Source organism: Falco biarmicus, chromosome 8, assembly GCF_023638135.1.
Source record: "Falco biarmicus isolate bFalBia1 chromosome 8, bFalBia1.pri, whole genome shotgun sequence".
In the NCBI taxonomy this organism is placed as follows: Eukaryota; Metazoa; Chordata; class Aves; order Falconiformes; family Falconidae; genus Falco; species Falco biarmicus.
In genome coordinates this window covers 45,088,559-45,105,921 of record NC_079295.1, presented here as the reverse complement: position 1 = coordinate 45,105,921, position 17,363 = coordinate 45,088,559, and the positions used below count along the sequence as shown (strand labels likewise).

Sequence of the window (17,363 nt, the reverse complement as noted above, 5' to 3'; positions counted from 1 at the left end):
AGACATGATAAATGTGCTGTGCATGGTCCCGTGACTCCGAGGGAGCACCTCAGTATTGCCCAGCAGTGACCTGGAGAGCACAGCACCAGTTCTACCCAGATGGTCCCCCAGCCCCAGACACTCAGTGTTAGGGCACAGAGGCAGAGCAGCCCCATAGCATACTTACTTCCCGTTCCCATACTTGATCCGGATGTCTTTGCTCTTCTTCAGCTCTTTGCCATCTTTAAACCATTTGTAGGATGGCTGAGGGTTTCCAGCAGTTGCCTCGCATTTCAGTGAAATTTTTTCACCGACATGAACGTTTGGGCTTTTCAGTTTCTTCAGTTTGGGAGGGACAGCTACAAAAAGAGAAACCAGACAATGTGAGAACTGCCTCTTTCAGAGGCTACGCACAAGCGATGTGACCCCCCTGAGACCCCTCCCCTGGGAAAAGCACTTGCTGCCCCCATTGCCCTGTGATGGCTGGAGAGGGGCTGTATGCCAGCTTAGCTGCCCAGGTTTTCCAGCATACAGACGGGGAAAGAGCACAAAGTCAGAAACGACCACGTGGGAACAGAGGGAGCCCCTGGGTCTGGCCAGACTCGATACTCCACAGCTGCCCTTACTCACACATGCAGGATCCGCGTGTCTCCTGGTAGCGCAGGGCTTTGCTCTGCTCTCCAGGCTCTCCCACCAGGCCACAGCCAGGGATGCAGGAGCTCAAGCTCTCTGCAACCTTTTCCCTGCATCTTGCCATTGTCGCTGCTGATTACCAACACCTACACGACCTCTGCCACTGCTGACGGGCATGCTGCCAATCCCACACACCCCCCAAACCACAGCCAGACTCTTTTGCTGCAGAAGGAGCAGAGGCAGGTCACAGGGAGTGGTCTCCTTTCCCTCAGCAGTGTGTGCCATGGATGCTCCGCGCCTGTTGCTGAGATGGATGGTTATTCAGCACAACAGCAGCAGCAGCAGAGCAACAGCTGCTGAGGGGAACTGCAATAAAAACCTGCACATATCAAGGAGGAGAAGGGGAAGGACAGCTTTTCTTCAGGTTGAAGTTAGAAAACTGAAAGAGTAGGAGTAAAGCTATTTAAAATGGTCTTAGGACCTGCAATGTCAGGCTGGCTGGCAGCCTCTCCAGTCTGGAGCCTGGCTCTGCATGTGAGCTTTCCTGGGTGTTTCAGAGAGGTGATTTTGCCATGCACCTGGAACATCAGGCAGAGATGAAGACATGTCTTACCAATCTCTGCCACGCTTTATATTAAACCTGACTAGAAAGGATTAGCAGGCTTACGATTTTTCTTTCAACTGACAGCTCTGCACTTTTCTAGCTCCCTTTTTCATTCTCAGCCCTAACCTTAAAAAAGGAAATAGCAAGTTGCTGGTTTTGCCCTAAGAATATTGGTAACAATGGTTTCCGCTTGTCTAAGATATGTTACAGATAAAGTATTTCCTCTGTCTAATATGCATAAGCCATATTTTAATTGCGTACTGCATTCTGATCTTGTGATATGGAAGAGCAAGCAAAGGAGAAGGAACTGGATGGGTTTCATTAGAGCAATCACTATTTTATAGATCTCTCTATGTCTCCACTTATTCTTCATGCCAAGCTAAGCTATCATAGCTTGGTTTTATTTGAAGACTTATCAATGAAACTGATCTTATACAAAATAAGAAGCACAACAATCATCAGGCATATGCTCCTGTGGTATGAAGCTCGGAGGACTCTCACATTCTCTTGTTTTACATATGAGGGCATGAGAAGCAAAATTGTCCTTAATCAAAAAGATACAAGCATGGACAGAAATGGAACAGTTCAAGGTAACACGAGTTGGCTGGGCAACACTCACAGCAACTGAAAGGCAAACCCAGAAACATATGGGAGTCTTAGAGGAGAGGTGCCTGGCAGTGCCTGGGCGGGTAATGCATCAGATCTGGTCCCAAGCACGCCAGACCTTCCACTGACTCTGAGCTGCACAGCTACACTGGTGCCAAGGCACAGAAGCAAAGAAAGCATGTTTAGCACACCAAGGAAAAAATAACAAACCCCACCAAATATTATTTCCAACTATTATTTTTGCACACCCAAGCCTGCTGCAGGCTCACTAGAAACCTGTGCCACAGGCAACAGGATGGGGAGGGCTGCACACGTGCTGACATGCTGACAGGGCAGGCTCAGCACAAAAAATGGCTCAGACAGCTGCAGGCAATTACCTCAGGCTGCTCACTGACATCTTGCACTGCTTCCCAGGTCACTGTGTTTGGGCACAGACAGACTTCTGAATGAAAACAACCTCAGCTTTCCCCAAATTTCAGGAGTTCTGTGAAAATCCAAGGTGTCCTGGGTTTTGTGAAGCCAGTATGCCTGATCCTTGCCTGGAAATGGGTCACCCAGAAGAGCTGGAAGGCAATGCATGGAGAAGAAAGCTTGTCTCTTCTCGGAACACTGTGCACGGAGAGCCGAGAAGGTAAACAGGACCTTGCTTTTACAGGGGTCATTTTGGGGAATAGAGAAATAGAGTCTGTCAAATATTTATTCTGTCTGAATGTGTGTGTCGGTTGGCTCCTATTGTACACTGAGGTCACCCTGTACCATGCCAACAGTATACATATGCCTTGAATACTGGGAAGGTCCTGACCTTGGCATTGGTGTGTCTGCTTCACATTACTTCCAGGCTTGTGGTCTGCAGAATTATAAAGCAGGCAGCATGGCCTGGGAGAAAGATGTCAGCCCTGCCCCTCTCCCCAGAAAATACTGGCAAGAGCAGAGCAAAGCCCAGAAAACTGGAGATTGCTGAAGGAGAAGGCCAAGGACAAGTAAGAAACCTTCCAAGGTCTCTATTCCCCAGTTCCTCCCCACCAACGTGAATCACATCTCACCCAAACCTGTGCACCTCTTGCCTCTTGCACTTTCTGCTCTTGGCCACCAGTGATAAATCACACAACCTTCCTGAAAAGTCAGGTCCAAAGAGACATATGCCAATTGTGGCACAGAGGAGCTGACACTCACACAGGACAGGGGCTCTGCATCACACCACTCTGCAGAGTCCTGCGCTACACAGAAAAAGAGAGGAGAATGTGTCTCCTCCGCAGATTTGGCTGCACTGCTACAGGAGGGAAAGGAACTGTGCAACTGTGCATTCAGCTCACAAGCCATGCTGCACGGACTGTAATTCCCCAGATGAGCCAGACAGGCCAGTGAAAGGGGTATCCAACCCAGAAGTATTTTGGACTGTGTCTGGGAAGAGCACTGTGCACAAAGAAACAGAGGTGTGCTCCTGATGCCCAGCACACCTGTGCGCCTTACTGCTACGCTACAAGTGTAGCTTGTGCTTGGAGAGCAGCATAGGCAGAGCAGGCAGAGCCCAAAGCCTGGGGATGCAGCACCCAGAGCTGCGTGCTGGCTGCTCCAGTGGAAAGGGAAGCCCAGGCTTGTTCTGGAAGGGCTGCTCTGGGCTGGAAAGCCTCTCTTCATAAATCCTGCATCTTTCAGGAAAACACAGAAATCCTCATTTACAGCCATTAACTGCTGATGAGCCTGCTTAATGCCAACCAAAGATCTTCCACTGTTTTTTGTTCGTATCATTTAAACTGAAGCCCTTATTCCTAGCCTGAATTTCTCTAACTTTGGCTTCCAGCAAAGAGACATATCTGCTTTCCTCTGGTAGATTTGAATCCCATCTAGTAACCAGAAACCTCTTCCCTTTTTAGGTACTTGTAAACTATGAATGAATCACCTTTCAACCTTCTCCAGCAGTAAAGTAGCTTGAGAAACCAAAGCAGCACACCGAGTGCTAATACTGGAGTACGTCGAAGACAAAGTTTTACATTTTGGTTTGTTTTCAGCTTCAAAATCAACACATTTCCTACCTCTGCTCTGTTCAAATCACCAAGTTGCAGCTCAGAAAGTCACAAGCTTATTTCTGTCTGTTCAAACTGACATGAGGATTTTTAAAGTGCCCCCTTTCTTCAGTGCTCTGAACGTTTTGGATCATTTTAATCTCCTCCCAGTTTGGTATTTTTTCAAACACATTGAGCAAACAAAGTCACTAGTTTCATACATATCAAAATAACATACCGTACCTGGCAAACACTCCCAGATATATACCAAGTGGGCTCCAGGTCCAGTTCTCCCACATTTCCAACAGTTTCTGGCCCCCCAGGCCCCCTCTGCACAGTTTACCACTGCTCAGATGTGGCCAGCACAGCTTTTGTCAAAGCCAAAACACTGAACCAGGGCCACCCAAGTCACCCTGTCATCCTGGCACAGGCTGAGCTGAAGCTGCCGTTCCAGCTCCTCATTGCAGCCCCATGGCTCTGGCCCGCCAGCTCACGGTCCCCTCCACAGCTAGTTTAGCAACATGTACCACAGCCACCACTGCTGCTGGGGTCATGAGAATGAGAAGGGGGCTTTTGGCTGTGCTTGCCAGACTGAGGCTACAGATAGCTTCAGGCAATCATTTTGAACTCAAATCTCTGGTCACCTTGCAATCTTGTCAACTGCTCCTCCACCCAAATTGAAGCTTTCTCTCCATGGGGTGAAGAGCTACCAGCCTCACAAAGTGTGAGGGATTGGACAGAAGAGGCAGCTGCACGATCCAGGCAATTTTTCTGACAATCACATCAAGGGTATGCCATGCTGCAGAAAGGAAGGTTTAATCCTGGTAGAACTGAGACAAACAGTAAATACACATTTTCTACAGGTTTGTGCTCATTCCAAGGTCAGATGAAGCCCAAGCAACCATTAGATCCCAGACTACACTAGTTTTGTAAGCCACAAGAATCAACACTAAAGTGTGCCGGGGCCTGGATCAACAGATGTCCACAATTTCCTAATCTATTTCAGGAGTCGTGTTTCACTAAGAGGCCTTTACAGGAGAGCTTTGCCCTCGGACAGCAGTCCTGGCACCTACTGCCAAGTTACCACCTTCTTTTACAGAGAGGAGGATGTTACAAATGTCTAAAAAATTAAGTTCTAAATTATGCCATATGAGTTGCTCAAACATCTACCACGAAAGGACTTACGTGTACACACTGCTTTAATGAATTCACTTCTGATTACGTTTGATATTACATTGAAGTACCTTGATGATAACAACACCTCTTTTACTGCTGGTGCCTGGAGTATGCCTGAAAGCACCTTAAAGCTTCAACTCAAAATATCACTGATCAAAAATGGGCAGAGTGCCCAAACAGAGTTCCAGCAATGGAGTGGTAGCAAAACTGCGCGCTACTTGCAAAGCATCACACAGCCCCTTGGCAGCACAAGGCAGAAGCCAGTCACCCTGGGAAGGGTGCTCAGTGAACTCTTAACCACCAGTGACACCCGCCTCAGACACTGCTTCATGAGCTGTGTCTTGCTTACTGTGGGAGACCCTTCAGGGCAAACTATCTACAGACACATCTGGGATCTCCAGGCCACAGACATCATGAGTAGATGTGGAGTATCTTCCTGGCCTCCTCCAGGGGATACAGTGCCAGCCACAGGAGGCTCCCCCACACTGCCTGGCACATGGCAAGTGGCAAAATGTTTAGGCAGATGGATCTGGAGAACTGGGAGCACAAGATCCTTCCATGTCCCTCTGAGCAGCTGAGGAAGAAGGCAACTTGGCTTGAATTCCTGTGGCCACAGAAAAGGGAGGCTGAAAAATGGTTTCTCACAGGAATGGGGGTAGATTTTAGGAGAGTTAGGACTTACAGACTCACGGGCGATGCCTTGACATGCCTACAACAGAGCAATTGCTTCCAGCACACTCCCTCCACGTGACTGCAGTCCTCAGGTCAGGACACTCCTCCCCTGCCAGAAGGAGAGGAAAGCTGCACAGGTGATCTCTTGGAAATGGGCTGCGTTTCTCAGACTGTCCAAGACATTGGCCTCAGGAGAGCCCTTCCACACAGGTGCCAGGGCTTCTGGCCTCTGGGCTGCTGCACGGGAGTGGAGAAGCTGCAAGCCTGGCAGTCTCCAAGGGTTGGTGCTCCCTGTTCTTAACAGAGAAATCTGGACACACAAAGGATGCTACAGGCACAGTCCTTGAGGTTTGCCAGCTCCTTGCCACTGAAACACAAGATCTGGACTCATGACACCTGCCCAAGCCACATCTCAAAGGTTGCTACTCCCTAAGCTCCCTCTGGAGACTCCCCACCATGATTTGCTGTTCAAAGTCTCACCCACAGGCATATAGGCCTTCCCTTTTATGTAGGGAATCTCAGATGGGAGAGTTTCAATGTTCTCCCAGATGGAAAATTCCAGAATTCGTCTTTCCATGGGAAATGTATTGCAGCCTCAACTTGCTCGAAATTCAAACACAAACTTTTGCAAAGGTGACAACTCCTTACCAAACAGAATTTTCCCCATTTCTGTCATCTCTACTACAAGGTGAGGACACATGTCCCTGGCACAGGGCATCACTGTGCAGACAGGTCTGGACACCAGGTGTGTCTTTGGTGGGTCAGCATGCTCTGTACTGAGCTAATACATCTTACTTCTTGGCTAATGCAGCCCTACTGCTCCTGGTACATTTGCTGCCTCTAGTGTTTTTATCAGAGACGATGCTCCTTTGGCCTGTGTTTGCTTTGGCCCTTATTTAACAAGGAGACAAAACTGAATCGCAGCAGCTGCTCCTGCCCACCTTGGCTCTTTGACCATTTCAGTACTGGCTGCAAATACCAACTTGTCAAAGAGGGACGTGGTCTGAAGAAAGCTGTCTCCAGCCAGAAGGAATGGAAACATGGGGTCCACTTGAAAAAAAACAAAAAACCCGTTGCTTAACACTTTATATGCTCTAAGTGTTTGTCCTCCTTTTTTCTGGGTTTTTATAGGGAGGGTAAAAATGCAGTCACTGCTGTGCACCCAGGCAGGCTGTGGCGCCTGCAGCACTGGCAGACCACAGGGACATCAAACGAAGTTCAGCTCTTTGGTGGTAGGGTCACAAGAACTCTTCCGAGTCTGTGACCCTCCAATGCCCCTGAAGGTAACAGGGCTGTATTTTCCTAAAGCCATACCTGAAACATGGGAGGGAGCAAAAGACCCCAGATTTATTCAACGTATGGACACAACCTCCACAAACCACATAGTCCAGAGCCTGCGGGAAGGAACCTTGATGTCAGACTGATGTACTGCCCTATACCAACCTCTGCTGCAACCCACCAGTGGGTAGCTATAGGCTCCAAACTAAGAACATAAAATATAACATAGTGTCTGTAATATGCTCTAGGCAACCTCCAGTTTATGTAAAAAAGATGATCGGACTTTCTCAAGCTGTTAACATGACTGTCTACGCACCGCAGCAGCTCGCTGTGTCCTAGGCAGGGGTACCTGGCAGGCAAACCGCAATGTCAAATGTAAATTTCCAGGGGGCAGCACCTGCTGTAGCCACTACTCGGCCTTTTAAAACATAGCCATGTCGCTCTTAGTAGATCTGTGATGGCAAAGACTCCACTGTGGGAGCCAGCACTAGACAATGGGGCTCACTTTGGGCATTTACACCTTGCCTCCACTGCCCATCTGTGCAGTAAGTGCAAAGACACAGGCTTCAGCAAGGGTTAATAACCCAAAGCTCTCCAAGGACACAGGAGATATGCTGTGTGCCTAGCATGCACCATGCTGCCATGTCCTTCGTGCAAAGGTCTGCCAGCAGGAGTCAGAGGCATATCTTTGCGTTGCTGGGAAAGGTCCCACTTCAACAGCTGGAGACACTAGGTATGACAGTGCAGGAGCCATTCCTCCAGGTCCTAGAGGGTCTGCTGAGGATACCCACCCAGCTGACTCACAGAGAACAGAAAGTGATGCAGAGAGGACCCAGATGACTGGAAGCGTGAAGATGCTGAAAAGACTGAGATCAAGGAGACTTGGGGTTGCAATGAAGCTTGGAAACCTCACTAGAGCCAGAACAACTGCATTATTCCTCCCTACATATCTCATAGCATCACTACCATACAAGTTCTTTTTCCTTAATTAGGTTCCTTTAGCTCTCTGTCTCAGGGAGGAGAAATGACTACAATGCCCATCTGCAGCACTAGATATATATTTAAAACTGTGAGTTACAACAATCAGTATCTCCATGACCATTCCCATTGGCCACAGAAAATTGACTGGAAAGTCACAAGCAGGTTTGCTGACTTAGGCTTTCTCTCTGTAGGATCCCTCTGGTAGGTCATACCACAAGAAAAGGTGCCACAAATCCAGCAAGTTCACTCTCCTCGTACAAATACTGGCTCCACTTACATAAAAGAGCAACTGATAAATTCCTCCTCTCCTTTATTTCTCTTTCCCACACTTAATATTTAGTTATTCTTCTTTCAAGTAAAAGTTTTGAAATCGGTATATGTTTTGGTACAGATCCCTAGGCTGAAATCTCAGCTCCATTCGAATCAATAAGCATCTGGCCACTGGGCAAGAATGACTTCCCAATACTTGGGCTTTTCACCCAAACTGTTAAGACAGCTAGGGAACGTTTTTATCACAGAATGGGCAGACATGCTGGAGGTGCCCATGCGCAGGGCCGCTCAAATGCTTATCTGAATAGCACAACAGCTACAAGTAATTCACATACAAATATCCAATATTAAAATCCAGGGGTGAAGTGCTGGATTTGCCAAACCTAGTACTCTATGAACACTAGCTGGTTTGCAAACAATGTAATTGGGAGTAGAATTGCTATTGTGTTTGTTTGTTTTGAATATTTTTGGCCAGGAAGTTGTCCTGGAGGTATAGTTGAGCATAAGTGGTCTGGTGGAAAAATGTCATTCATTCTGTTCCTATTAAAACCAAAAACAATAGCCACACAAAGACAGCAGCGACAATTTCTGCTCTTCATGCCTCTAACAATGTGTTTTCAACCCTAAAGGCAACATCTTGTTTGTACCCAATTGATTCTGGGATCATATTTTATATAATCAAATCTATCTTTGAACAAAGATATATTTTATGAACTTCTCAATTTCCAGATGACCTTGGAAACAGCAATTCATAAAATATAGCTTTATCTCTATCTTCACAATCAGTTAGAAAAATGGCCCACCCGTACTCTGTGGACTGCCAGTCAAGACCCAGCCAACAAACAAATCACCCAGAGCATCCGAAGCCCTAAAATACATTAATTCTTTGTTTCAGCCACTGAACACTAAGCACAAATTACTTGTCCTAGTCCCTGGTAAAGACATGGGTGGCATCTATCATCTTTCAATCACCAAAGGAAAGTGTAACCCTCACCCCAGGAGAAAAAACAACCTAAGTTAGCAAAAAAACTTGTTTCATTAAATGTTTATTATGAAATCTGTACATGAAACCATATACAGAACCCTTACGGGCATGAAGAAGCTGAAGGCTATGTTTCAGGCTACAGGGAAAGATTTGCTGATATAAAATGACCGTTAGTGGAATATCAGGGATGAAGAAAGCCTGTTTGGTGCTTTACAGCTCTATCAACCATAGGAATGCTTCTTTAAAACCTAGCGGGGAAAAAAATTCCATTAGCAGGGAGCTGAAATTCTTTTAATAGGGACTGCCTGTGCTGCCTGAGCTCCCCCAGTGACAAGAGAACAGAAGACACATCATCATGGGCTGGCGGGACCATTGCAGGTAAACTTGCAAAAACAGGAGCTGCTGCAACACAACCCCAAACAACACCCGCTGAATCCTTCAGATGAATCAGCAAGAAGGGCCACTAAAACAGGTAAATGCGACCCAGCCTCCATGTGAGGCGCAACGTTTACCAAGTAAACTTTTCTCTCTCTGCTGAGGCCTGTCTCATGCCCATGAAAGTCAGGTGTAGAATGAAGGACCAGGGATGCACTCCTAGCTTCAGATAGCACAGCACTTCTGCACATCTTTTTCCTCTTCTCTCAATATATTGCATTTAAACAGAATGAGGACCCCCAGATCTTAAATTCCTGAGATGTGAGGTCTGAGGCCAGGGAGATGATAAGCACTGAGAACCACCTGCAGCACCTGGCTGTGGGGAATGTTCAAACCCAGCCCATGTCAGCAAAACCCCGGCGCAGAATCTGTCCCCTTCCCCACTCCAGCAGACTTACAAGCGAGACTCATTTTTAAGAAATATTTTTCAATATGCTGAACAATGGCAAGTAGGGAAAAATCAGCAAAACTTGGGGTCTGTTACAAAGATGTTAATTCAGGGCAGGCAGAGGTCAAGCAAAGGTCAGGTGCGGCAGCCCAGCTTGCAACATTTTGGGGATATTTTGACCTCCCAGGCAGTCCTCGGCCAAAGAACGTCGTGGCAGTTCATACCTGGCCGGGTGGAAGCACCTCATGGAGCAGGCGTTCAGAGAAGGAAGTACTTCAGTGTCTGGACAAATACATGCGATTAGCAGTCTCTAACATTGAGGCAGGGGGATTTTTAACTTTTAACCTATAAAATCATATTTGCTAGCATTCCGTGACAAAAGCCAACCATTTGCTGTCTTAATTACAGTATTTTTTTTCCATGTCTGCTTACTTTGAAAGTTCACCATTGTCTCTGTTAGGGTTTTGACAAATCCACCAGAGGGTATTTCCAAAACAGAAAGCTGTGTTTTTATCGGGATCTCCCCACAAGAGACCCTGGGGCTTGCATTAAAGACTTGTTTGTTCTCTGCAATGTTGTATTAGAAAGATTAAAAGTTTCTCTCTTAGCTCAAGAAATGCTTTAAAGCACTGGTACCAAAAGAACCTCAGACAGTGACCGCAGGTCTGTTTTTTATCCAAACACAGGAAAAGGAAAGAAAATAAAGATCATGCCTGAGACAGCTTCTTTAAGGCAGCCAGACACATAGATGTCCAAACCCCACCAAGTGTGGATGGAATTGCCATCCTACACTATAACATTCTCCCAGTGCCTAGGCTGCCCTGGGTCTCTGCCACGGCTGGAGCAACGGCCGGCACCAGGCCGAGCCCTGCTCTCTCCCCACACGCTGCCCTCTCCGCTGAAGGCAGCGGGACCCTCCACGTGGGAGAGCACGACGCGCAGGGACGGGGGGCTCTGCTCCGCACCAGCAGCATCCTGGCCCCCTGCGAAGGGGCCGCCCTCCTGCGCGGCGGCAGGGAGGCAGCTAGCTGTAAATTCCATCTGGGACTCTGGGCACTGCCCAGCGGAGACACTAACACAGCGTGTCTCCCGCCTTGTCCAGAGCGCGGCTTCCCAGCATTGTTCTGAATAGCTCCGGACCCCCACTGGAGCACAGCGATGGGTGGCTTACACTGAAATGTCCCCCAACCATGCTGATTTACAGCTGCCAGGAGTCTCAAGGATGTCAGCTCTTCCTGATTAATTTTTTTATCCTTATTTTCCCTCGTTTTATATTTGAATATTGCTTATTGCAATATTTTTCAGAACTATTCTCTGGAAAGCCATACTGGCTAATTTTTGGCTTGTAAATTGCTCATGAGCAGTTTGCGGCTTGTGTTTAAAAAAAAAATAATCAAGCAACTCTGGCTCATTTTGGTTGGATAAAGAGATTTTGTAGCCTCCATCAATTCTAGTCCCTGACAGCAGTGACAGAGCTCTTGTTATCACAAACATACAGTTGCAATTTTAGAATTTGCTTTCTGTGACTCTTCGTTAAAATTTAATCAACAGTTTCTGCTTCCACAAACATTTCCATCAGAAAGTTCACTTTTATATTGTATGAAAAGAATTCATTACAGTATATAATTTTATATTTATATAAATATTCACATGCGAGAAGTAAGAAGGAAGGTAAAGCAAATTTGAGGTTTTGATGCAAGAAACACTTGCTGGTTGTCCAGCTACTCCATTGAAGGATTTAGGGAAGAGCAGCAAAGGAAGGTGTGAGACAAGTGATTTCCTAGGAGATGTTGTAGAATGTGAGCAACCAAAACAAAAACCCAATGATTCAGCAGCAAAATGTGGGTGAAGAAAAGACAATGCAACATAGCAGTGGCCCAAGCAGAAAGACTATTCCGAATTCAAAACGGATAGAGGTTTATTGGACCTGCTTTACGTCTAGCGGATCACAAGGTTGGGACCTTTCACCAAAGTGCCCAACAGATCCTGTGCAACACAAACAACTTAAGGTGAAAACCAGAGTTCTGAACAAAAGATGGTTGTTGAGCAAAAAGCTATTAATAGTGCTGGGTTTTATCCCAGAAATGTTGCGTAAAGTGGGACAATTCACATCCCTTCTCTGTGCTTCCATTTCCTCTCTCAAAGATCCCACTTAATATATTTGGGGCAGGGACTGTCTCTTGTTATGACTGTGCTGTGAATAGCACAAGAGGAACAATGGTGCAGTCAGGACCTCCAGATGCAACCACAAATGCCAATTTTAAGCAGCAGTGACAAGTGGAAGGAGTTTGTGATCCAAGGAAGACCTGAGAAAAGACAGGGCACAATGCCAGATTCATCTTGTATTATAAGCATGGATGGTTCTCTTCTCCATGCAAGAGTGACAGGGAAAAGCAAGGAAGCGGTTGAGCTAGACAACAAAGGCAGTGGCTTTCAGCTTAAGCAGAATTCCTCCAGAGCTGCTCCTTCACTTCTGCACTTTCAGTGCCCCTCCCCTTCACCATCTCCCCAAGCCACTCTTGAACAGCTCCATGCAGAGGAACGCAACCACCTAGAAACCCAAAAAAGGGATGTTTAGGGGTCTGAGACACAGTATGAAAAACCTGATGGAAAGGGTGGGCTCTCCTCTGCTGAGGAACATTTTTGCAGGAAACAGTCTTAATACCCTGCGCATGTGACTTTCCACATGCAGGAGGAGCAATGGTGCTGAGGAGCTGCCCTGGAAAGGCCTAGATAAAGCTTTACCACCTTCAGTGTCTACAGAACCAACCTGGAAAGGCCCAAAGACAGGGTTCCAAAGGACAACAAATCACAGGACAACAAGGACAAGCTTGGAAGAAGCTGAGCAGACCACATCCCTGCCCTGAGGTGGGATCAGCTCTGCAACATCCATCCAACTCACCAGGATCTGGACACACAAACAACCTAGTGCTACACCCCAGAGTGCCCAAGGACTTGGCTGACTTCAAGGACATACCTGATCCAAACCTTACAACCTCTCCAACAGGCAACACTAGATCCCCTCTGGGAAGAGGCCCAGGGCCCCTGCAAGAAAGGCTATTAGTACAAGGGCACACTAGTTAGCAGGTGATGGGGGAGCCAGCCACATTATGTACTGTTGAGACCTCTGAGGCTCTGGTGGTCCCCACATGTGAAAGAGATCTTCCATCTATTCCCAAAGAGGTAGCCTATCTCTCCTTCTATCTTCCAGTCCTTTACACTGCCCCTTCTGTTTTCTTCTCCTTGCCCATGCCAGCTGCCACTAAGTAACCAAAATCACTCATCTTTGTCCTCCCTGTCTCAATTCACCTTGGCTGTGAGATGCAAGTTTTTATCTTTCCTTTGCAAAATCAATGATCTTCAAAACCTTGAACATCACTCTTCAGCTCCAGGCTCATCCTCCTTTCATTCCTGGAGATGCTGACCACCTCCTGCATGTCACTGAAGAGCTCCCGGCAGCCTTGCTTCATAAAATTGAGAGGGCTTGAATCATCCTTTCAGACAGGCACCTGGATATTAATACTGTCTTTCTGGTTTTCTGCCAGTTTGGGATGGTGCGTCAGGAGCTCCGCCATCACACACAGCTCAGAAACCAGCGCTGCTTCGAGGCTGTGTTGCTCTCTGGTCACACTCCCCACCTGGTTGCAGGATGTAGAAGCTGAACTTCCACTTGCACTCACGCTCAGTGAAAGGTGACTGCTCTCCCCCCTCACTCCCCATCTGTCCCTCCAGTGGCAGTTCCTCTACATAATGTTCAAGCCTGAAACACCAAAAGAAAGTCTTCCTGCTCACCTAGACACTGCTGTTTGCAGTTGCAGGAGCCCCATACACATACCGAGGAAGGATCCATCCCAGATCTGCTTTTATAATGGTGCTGCTGAGCAAAGACCCATGCCGGTAGTTACCTGGGTCTCACCCAATGCTGAGGGATCATGAACACTGAACATCCCAGTCAAGCACAGCCAACCCTATTATGCTTTATATCCCATTTTTCAACTTGCACCCCTCCCTTTGTAATTTGGTGCTAAATAAATGTCTGGTCAAAATATCAGATAATTAACTGGGAACATCTTTGCAAACATGAACAAAAGCTAAACGGACACCTCAGACAGGATCACACATCAGCCCTGCTATATTAAAGATATTCTGAAAAGCCTTCCCAGGTAACTAGAGACAGATACAACTTGCCAAGGACACCCACAGGCTCCCCTTAATTGCTGTAGGAGCCCCAAGGAAACGCAGCAGAGGTCAACTATGCGCGGCTCACCATGAAGGGCAGCAACTGGCAAAGCTTTAGCTCCCAACACTGCACTCTCCTTCACTCCCCTGACAATGTGACACACTGCTGTTTATCCTAATCCATTGTTCATGGTCCGCCCCACCCAGTTTTCAGCCCATGTGATACTCTCCTGTCCCTACCAACTGGAATTAATTTGGGGTGCTAGGGGTCTATCAATAGACTTCACTAAAATCTAAATGCTGGCAAGGTATTACCTGCTTTCATACATACATTTTGGCTTTTTATCAGACACCCAGAGTAAACAAACAAGCCACTGCATTTTCCTGGGGCAGCCGGCTTGCAGTTCCTGGCTCCCTCAGTGATCCTCTGACTGACCAGGTAACTTTGAGAGGGAGATCCTGGTCAGCAAGGGCTGTTTATCAACACAAACCTTATTCTCCTAGAACTCCCCTCTACCTCTCACTTGTTATGTAAAGCTGATGCTGCTAAAATATTTAGCTGAACTTAGGTCAAGAGAAGATGGCTTTTGAAAGACTTCCAAGGGTTCATTTGCAATAAATGGCTGAGAAATAAATCATTTCAGCCCCGATGAGTCCTGAAGCAGCCAACTGTTAGCAGGGCAACTCCAGCAGTGAAGAACAGGGGGAAGGCTTGGGTGATGCATGGGGACTTGTGACAGGCACAGAAAGCAGCCGGAAAAGACCATTGTGCTGCAGAGAGGCTGCCATGATGGGCTGGACCATGCTCCTTGCTAGACAGGGACCTCCACTTCATGGCAGCAAGTATCACTTACTCCTTTTGAATAACTTCCCAGTAGGAAAGTCTTCTGCATTCTCTCAAGGACAGAGCTGTTTTTCTGCTCTGATGCCCAGAGGCTTATAATCCCTGTGTGCATTTTTACCCTAGTTAATCCAGCTGACAGCATGCCTATGTTTCATAGAAAAGTCTCCCCCTTTCTGCCAGTCCTGCTATGTTCTTGCCTTCAGTGACTGCAGTGACAGCTTCCAGGGGATACTGACAAACCCAGTGAAAACTCGCCAGGAGCAGTTTGGGATGTCTGTGACTGTACTGTCACGGTGTCCCTTCTCTTTTCAGAAATCTCAGGGTTCAGTCCTGTGGGGTGCAATCTGTTACCAGGGTCCCTTCCTCTACTCCCAAATGCAAAGGTCCTTCCCTACTCACACACCATCCTTGCAAGAGCCACAGTCATGCTTCGCACAACAAGCACTAGCACCAGCACGTGCAGCCTTGCACCAGCATGACTGGGGGCACAGGACCTCCATCCACCACCAGGAGATCGGCTTGGGACCTCCACCAGGCCTCCGACCCCAGCTCAGCAAGCACAGTCCACCCATGGGCCACAGTCAGCTCCCCACAGAACAATTTCCCCAGCATCTCAGGTCTGGCATAGTGGGGCTGCGACAGCACTGGAGGGGTAGGTTTGAGGAGAAGGCTTCATGCTCTGGCACATGAGGGTCACAGATGAAAGCCAGGGTGGCTAGTCCAATAGCTGTCAGTGAGGACCATATCTGCAGTCTACAAAAGCAAAATACCATACCCACATGCAACTTCTGCAGCATCCCGCCCCGGCAACTCAGCCAGCTTATGCTGAATACAGCATGGAAGGGCTGCTGACTCAGGGTGATTTATCAAGCTGAGTCCCAGGCTGCTCGGACAGGTTTGGACTCGAGCAGCTAATCCAAGCCCAGACCTGAGGAAGGGGGACCGTCAGCTTGGGTTGGCCTGTGTTGCCTCTCTGTTCAGGGTGGCTTCTCCAAAGGGTACAAGAGCCCCTAAGGTAGGCTCAGCTCTGAAGTGGTCCTCCTTTTCTAGGTACACAGGGAGCCCGAAGGCACCAGCCTCTTCCTCCTCCTCCCTCCCTCCCTTCCTCTGCAGCCTGCCGGAGCCAGCATCAAGAACCCACGGCCAGCAGAGAAAACAGAGCTGCCACAAGAGCATTTGGCTGCTCAGGTCAAGTGCAGCTGTTCAACCAAGTCTAGCCATCAGCATGGTAAAAATACCAGTCTTCTTCTGCAGAATAAGAGCATTTAAGGCAGGAATCTGGTGCAGAACAGTTCTTTCTCTTTAAATTCACACCCTAGGCCAAGCATGTTTTGCAAGAGCCTCCCTGTGCAGACAAGCCCCGAGGCTTCAGTGCAGCAGAACGCCCCTGCTGGGGGAAGCACCCAAGCCATTTCAGCCGAGTACTACAATGAGGTGGCTGCTAAGCCTGCATGTGGCAGAGGAGATGGGGCAGGCTTAGAGACATGTGGTTCTCCATTAGCATGAGCCGACAGCAAATACGTACAAGAGACACTTGGTATCTCTTCCGACCTGTGAAAAAAACCACCCATGAAGAAAAAAAGGGAAAAGGAGCTAAGGACAAACAGATGCCACACACTCAGCTCAGCTCACTTGGAATTCATGAATTGGGCCTCTTCTCCTCAAAAATGGCAATATTGGATTAAATATAACAAGCCGTCCATCTAGAGAAGTGTTTGAGGCTTCCTATCATCTTTGATGTTGTGAATGTTTAGGGCCCAGAAAGGACACACTGCCTGGCTTTGTCTTGCAATGACAAAGGGTAAGTGAAACTGGAGATTCCCAGAAAATAAAGCAAGTACAGCTCCTGAGGCTTAACGGGAAATACCAGATTATCACCGTTCTGGCAATAGAACCAAAACTGTTGGCAGTGCTCCAGATTACTACTGCTTCTTTTTTCCTTTCTAGCCCCCCCAAATGAACAAGACACCTACTGAACCCCATCAGAAAACCAGGGCTGTGACTCATGTCATCTCTCTCACTCAAAACATTACCAAACAAAACATTACAACACATGAAATAAGCAATGGCCCTGCTAACACAAAGCTTGTTCTTAAAATTGCATAGCCTGCCCACATTTTCTAAATATAGGGTAGAGAAGGAAACCTCTCCAGAAGCACTAATAATTCAAACAACCAACCAAATACGTGCTACATGGGCAGGTGGCTTTGAAAGCTGTTATCAACATATTTCCATTGTACAACATTTCTTTGCCACTCCTGCTTTCTCTTCTGCCCATCAGCAGCAGGTAGAATGGATAAACTCAGCCACAGAAAGGAGCAATTCCCTTG

At 47.5% G+C, this 17,363-nt stretch overlaps 1 protein-coding gene across 4 annotated transcripts in view; it reads right to left on the bottom strand.

Annotated features, from left to right (window-relative positions):
* Positions 1-17,363, bottom strand: part of NRG2 (neuregulin 2) — a 165,844-nt gene that overhangs the window by 63,371 nt on the left and 85,110 nt on the right. For all 4 annotated transcript variants that reach the window (XM_056349358.1, XM_056349357.1, XM_056349359.1 and 1 more), the window contains exon 2: positions 167-338. In XM_056349358.1, the coding sequence (XP_056205333.1) occupies positions 167-338 (172 nt within the window). The remainder of the gene's footprint in view (positions 1-166; positions 339-17,363) is intronic.